Source organism: Colobus angolensis, unplaced genomic scaffold (assembly GCF_000951035.1).
Source record: "Colobus angolensis palliatus isolate OR3802 unplaced genomic scaffold, Cang.pa_1.0 Scaffold23, whole genome shotgun sequence".
Classification (NCBI taxonomy): domain Eukaryota; kingdom Metazoa; phylum Chordata; class Mammalia; order Primates; family Cercopithecidae; genus Colobus; species Colobus angolensis.
Window position 1 is genome coordinate 12511173 of NW_012115488.1, and position 6000 is coordinate 12517172.

The 6000-nt window shown below is 36.0% G+C and overlaps 1 protein-coding gene across 3 annotated transcripts in view; it reads right to left on the reverse strand.

Annotated features, from left to right (window-relative positions):
• FAM172A (family with sequence similarity 172, member A) overlaps positions 1-6000 on the reverse strand; it is a 499710-nt gene that overhangs the window by 159846 nt on the left and 333864 nt on the right. For all 3 annotated transcript variants that reach the window (XM_011944264.1, XM_011944266.1, XM_011944267.1), the window contains one exon: positions 5252-5368. In XM_011944264.1, coding sequence (XP_011799654.1) covers positions 5252-5368 — 117 coding nt within the window. The remainder of the gene's footprint in view (positions 1-5251; positions 5369-6000) is intronic.

Genomic DNA, 6000 nt, shown 5'->3' on the forward strand with positions numbered 1-6000 from the left:
CAAAAGTTCTCTGCAATGACAAAGTACCTGTGTACAACTACACAGATTTGATTTGGCCATTTCAGAGTGTGTATGTGTGTGTGTTTGTGTGTGTGTGTGTGTGTGTGCAGGGGCATGTGGCATTTTTACCCCATTGGGAAAATTATATAGAAAAAAGGGCAAAACAAGTTAAATGTTTGCTATATGATAGAGTATAATGAAATAAAATAACATAAACATATGCAAAGAAAGACATGCAGTTATATCTAAATTCAATTTGTCTGAAATTTTATTTTATCAAATCTAACTCCCTATTCTGAAATGTGTTACTATAGTTTAGAAGTCAAGTCTCTTTCGATGCTTTTCTAATACTTACGTATCCCTTTTTTCAATGCCTCACTTTGTCCCCATTCCAAATTTTAGTTGAGATGAACACTACCAAAGTGTTATGGGTAGTGATGCAGGCAGCCCACTAGGAAAGTCCTACCTAAATTCAAAACATGCTGGAGAGGGTTAGCAGCCCCTGAGACTTATTCTCAGGTCCCCTGAATAGGCAACAAGGTATGTTGAACTCAAGGTACCAATAGTGCCATACTTGAGTCTCAGACGCAGCCTCCCCTAGTTCCAACAAACAAGCATAGAGAAAGAAGTCCTTGGCCAGGGCAGGCAGATAGGGACAGACTACATGACTAATGTTTCTCTGGATCTGAAGGAAAAAGAGAAAAATAGGTAATGTAGAAAGTATTTCTTTAAGCTAAGTGTTTTCAGTTTAAACATTTTTTTTTTACCCTAAAATGATGATCCTATAGATTTTTGTGGTTGTAAATTTTCCTTTTTGTAATATCCAAAATTTGGGGAGCTATTGATATGGATTAGAAATGCCTACAGGCCACAGTGCTGAGTGATTCCCTTTGACATTTGAACCAAGGTCAACAATATTTCAGAGTAGGTTTGAAATAATTTTTTTAAATAAAAAGATTACAATTTAGTATATTATATTTAAAGAGAAAAGTAGGTAGTAGCTATTCCTGTGCAAGGTGTTTGGAGGTATTTGGAGATGCTTACTGTCTTGGTTGAGGCCAGATTTTTATTCATTTTTATTGCATTTGTCTGAATTGTAAATCACCATTGCTTTAAAGGCTGACTTTTTAATGTGAAACGTTTTGTGTCCTCAGACAAATACAGCTATGTTTCACTAGGTCAAGTTTCTAAGGCACTACACTCAGAGTTGAATGGTGATGGGAAGGGTTCACAACTATTACATTAAATCGTACATCTGGTGTAGCTGGAGAATTTCAGAGGTCAGGGGTATGTTAGGAAACATTTGCCCACTCCGCCTAGACAGTCCTGGGGCTTGAAGTAAGAAGTTCTTCAGGAGCTGCCTTCATTTACCTTTTACCTCTCCCCAAGAGGCTGGCTTAGCATCTATGCATGGTCTTTTAGTTCAGAATAGGTTTCACTTGGAGTAATTGCTCAAAATAGTACTACTCTTTGACTTTCTTTCTTTCTTTTTTTTTTTGAGATGGAGCTTTTGCTCTGTTGGCCAGGCTGGAGTGCAATGGCGTGATCTCAGCCCACTGCAACCTCCACCTCCTGGGTTCAAGTGATTCTCCTGCCTCAGCCTCCTGAGTAGCTGGGATTATGGGTGCCTGACACTATGCCTGGCTAATTTTTATATTTTTAGTAGAAACAAAGTTTCGTCATGTTGGCCAGGCTGATCTCGAACTCTTGACCTTAGGTGATCTACCTGTCTCGGCCTCCCAGTGTTGGGATTACAGGTGTGAGCCACTGCGCCCAGCCTGACCTTCCTTCTTTAAAGGAAACTGTTACTAATATTTATAAATTACACAAGTAATACAATAATATATTTCTTAACCTTTGTTCTGTATGCTAAATTGGTAGGTTTAAAAATTAGTCTTTTAAAAAATAAATGCATAACATCAATAACTTTATCACATCCCTTCTTATCGTTACAGATTTAGGACTTTCAAGTGCATTTTTGTTACATGGATATACTACAGCATAGTGGTAAAGTCTGGGCTTTTAGTGTAACTGTCACCCAAATAGTGTACATCATACCCAATAGATAAGTTCTCATCCTTCATCTCCCACCTTCCATCTTTTGAAGTCTCCGATGTCTATTATTCTACTTTGTATGTCCGTATGTACCCATTGTTTAGCTCCCACTGAGAAGTGAGAACATGTGGTATTTAACTTTCTGTTTCTGAGTGATTTCAGTTAAGATAATGGCCTCCAGTTCCATCCATGTTGCTGCAAGATATAATTTCATTCATTTTTATGGCTGAGTAGTATTCCAAAGTATATATCTCTATATATCTATATACATATATTCAGATATGTACCACATTTTCTCTATCCAGTCATCCTTTGATGGATGCTTAGGTTGATTCCAAGACTTTGCCATCATGAATAGTGCTGTGATAAACATACCAGTGTAGATGTCTTTTTGGTAAAATGACTTCTTTTGCTTTGGGTAGATATCCAGTAGTGACATGGCTAGATCAAATAGTACTTCTATCTTTAGCTCTTTGAGAAATCGCCATACTGTTTTCCACAGAGGCTGTACTAATTTACATTCTCACCAACAGTGTATATGAATCCCCATTCTGATTGGTGTGAGATGGTATCTCATTTTGGTTCTAATTTGTATTTCTCTGATGACTGGTGATGTCGAGCATTTTTTCATATGTTTGTTGGCCACTTATATGTATCACATTAATTTAAACATACAAAACAAAAAACTTTCCAACACCCATGCTTAAGACAACCGCCCTTTCCTGTAATCCAGGTTTGTTTCTCTTCATTATTTCAAGGAGTCTTGCAGAGGGGATAGGAAATAAGAAAGGAGAAAGAAAAGGGGAGGAAGTTTCATCCTGAGAGTTTGGAAACACTGGACTCTTATCTTGCCAAACCACACTGTAATCTTCTCTACAAGAGGCCACACATTTAGGTGTGTTCCTACAAGGATACCTGTCATACACTTTTACAGTCTTTTTGTTCTCGTTTTGGAGAAGATCACTGAACAGGGGTAATTTCAAAGCCCCATCAGGAATGATCTAATAATTTAAATCTCTGAGATATTACAGTGTTTTCAATAATAACACATCTCATTTCTTTATATAGTACCATTTGCTTTTCAAAGAGCTTTCATCCTTGATTATCACCTTTGGTTCTCACAATATTTCATGAAGTAGATGGAATAGGAATTACTGTCTCCAATTCAATTATGAAACAGACCCAAAAAGATGGAGTGGCTTTTCCAAGATTATAAATCTTAGCAAACTAGCTGGTACATGCTAGATTCTTAATTATTGATTTACCTAGCCAGAGTCATTATCAAAATTTAGTTCTCCCATATGCTTGTTCTGAATTACTTCCAGTATGTCACCCTGTTTCCTTTTTGTAAGATATTTTGAACAGGCAAACCATTCATAAAACAAAAGATGAATACAGTTTATGTGTTTTATATTATTTGGGAGTGAGACTGTAACAACAGTGACAGCTCTAACTTACCGAACTTTTTTAAAGTGCCAAGAACTGTGCTATTTCTTTACATATGTATTTTCCATCATGTTTGCAAGGTAGGTATTATAGTTTACAGATGAGAAAATCGAATCTCAAAGAGATAAAATAACTTGCTTCAAACTACGAAGTTATGTAAGTGATTGAGCTGGGCTATCAATTCTGATAGGTCAAAATACAAAACTCTTCAAATTGCTTCCCTAAGGCTTAATTGAGGGAACTGAAAGAACTATCCAAGAACTAGGGCATTTATAAAATTTTATAAATTTTACAAAAGCTATGCTTGCAAAGAAATTAATGGCAGCCTTGATTAAATTATGATGAATTCAACTACTGTCTAGTCAGTTAGATGGAAGCTACACAGATTAATATATTCTGACTTTTGAAAGGAATACCTAATCCAGCCTTAGTTAGAAATACTTAAAAAGTAAACCTAAATAAATTTTGTTATTTTGTCATCTGGAATGAAAAACTCATGAGCAAGGATGTTTTTAGTTTGAGCCAAGTATCAAATGCCATACTAGTTCTGTGTGTGGGGAAAAGTTACTAACAGCTCATTTACTAACCTTACTATTTATATAATGCTGGGAGCTTTCTATGTCATCATCAAGCACCTACATGTTAGAAAAGATTTTAAAAACCAATCTTTATATGTTTATAGTATTAAGAGGACTGGAATAAAAATATTTTAGACTTTTGCACGATGAAAGTACTTTTTCTAATGCAAAAAAACAAGTGATAACAGACTGGTGATAATTTAACGCTACTATGAAATTATATAGCCTAATTTTTCTATCTCTTCAAACATTAACTCTGTGGTCCTTACAGTGCACCATGAAGGCTGGTAGAATTTACCCACCACACAGTCCTATGGTATCAGCTGAAGGACCACCAGGTATTCTATCAAGAAAAACTGGAAGAAAACCAGGAAGGTCAATCAACTCATTCATACTATATAAGTAAATGATTTGATTAAACAATTACTACGGCATGGGTGGCTGATGCCAACTGCTTATAATATCAGAAAGATAAATAAAAATAAAAGAAAATTTCAGCTGGATATTTGTCATAGGAATAAAAAATATAACAGGCTGAAAGTTAAAAAATAATAATAATGGGAGCATATTCAATGAATCCTTGTTAGTTTTCAGGTTCACCGGCCCTTAGGAAGTGTGAAAAGAAGCTTTCTTAGCCTGAGGCTGAACCATGGCTAGCCCCTGGGTTTCTCTTAGCTCAAGGGTCTGGCATAACAGCATTTCAGCTTTTTTCTTCTCTTCCCTCTACTGGATGTAGTCAGCCAATCCATTTAAGAGTGGCACACACTGACTGCCTTTCAAGAAGAAAAGGAGACCAAGTGTACCTTATGCGTCGTTCTTGTAACTAAGCGGCACCAATGCTAAATAGCTGGTGGAAAAATTAAGCATCAGGGAATAAGAATCTCTTAATTCCATGACCTTTTTCAGCACAAGTTCCCACCTTAGAGTGAACACTATACACACAGTGTTCTACAGAAAACCAAAAAGAAGGGAGGGGGGTTTCAAAAATATTAGTTCTTCACACGAGTTTTCTATTATTATTTTAAGCATGTCTAACATTTTCTATTTCCTCACAATGTTCTGCCTCTAGAAAGGGAGTCTGAGGATGGGAGGTGTTACAGGTTGGTGGGGGCTCAAGACATAAAGGCTCACGCCCATTCATTTCAGCACTAAAAAAAAAAAACAAGTCTCACCTCTCTCATCCATTCTCGAATCGTTTTGCCAGCTTCTTGATGCCACACATTGTGAACAGAGTCTGTCAATGCCACAGCAGTTACCTTATTTTTTACATCTGCTTCTCGTTGAATCATCTATTTTAAAAAAGGAAAATAAAATATTGGCTATAATTGTTTTTCCTACTGGGTGCAGCATGCTTAGTCAGAGATAACAACAATATTATATTAAAAATGAAAAAGCAATATGTATCTCTGGTTCAAAGTTACTCTTTTTTGTATTGAACACATACCCTATTCTTGTCCAGAGATGTGAAAAGACCTAATATTTTCCTTTAAAAAGATAATACCATTTAAGTCTTAGAACTACGCAGCTCTATTATTTTCCATGTGCTTTGACAGTTCGAGGATTAAAGGGATCACAGGGGAATCCCTGAGGGTTTCTTTTACAAGTTTCTTCCACCACTTCCTGTTTCAGTGCTTCAGGGAAGTTAGTACCCGGGGTTCACTGTTAGCTACCTAGGACCAACTTCTACGAGTTTTCAGCAGATGGCACGTCAGTAAAGAAAGACATCTTGCTTTGACTTTTCCAATTTAGTAATTCCTTGGTGTTTTAAATGCCCACAAAGATATTTTTCGTTCAAAGCCTATTAATATAATTTTGCTTTCTAACATATTTATGTTGGCAAACTATTACATTTTATAATAACTTCTTCCTATAGAATGCTATTTCTACAAAACAAAACAGCTTTTTTTTTTTTTTTTTTTTT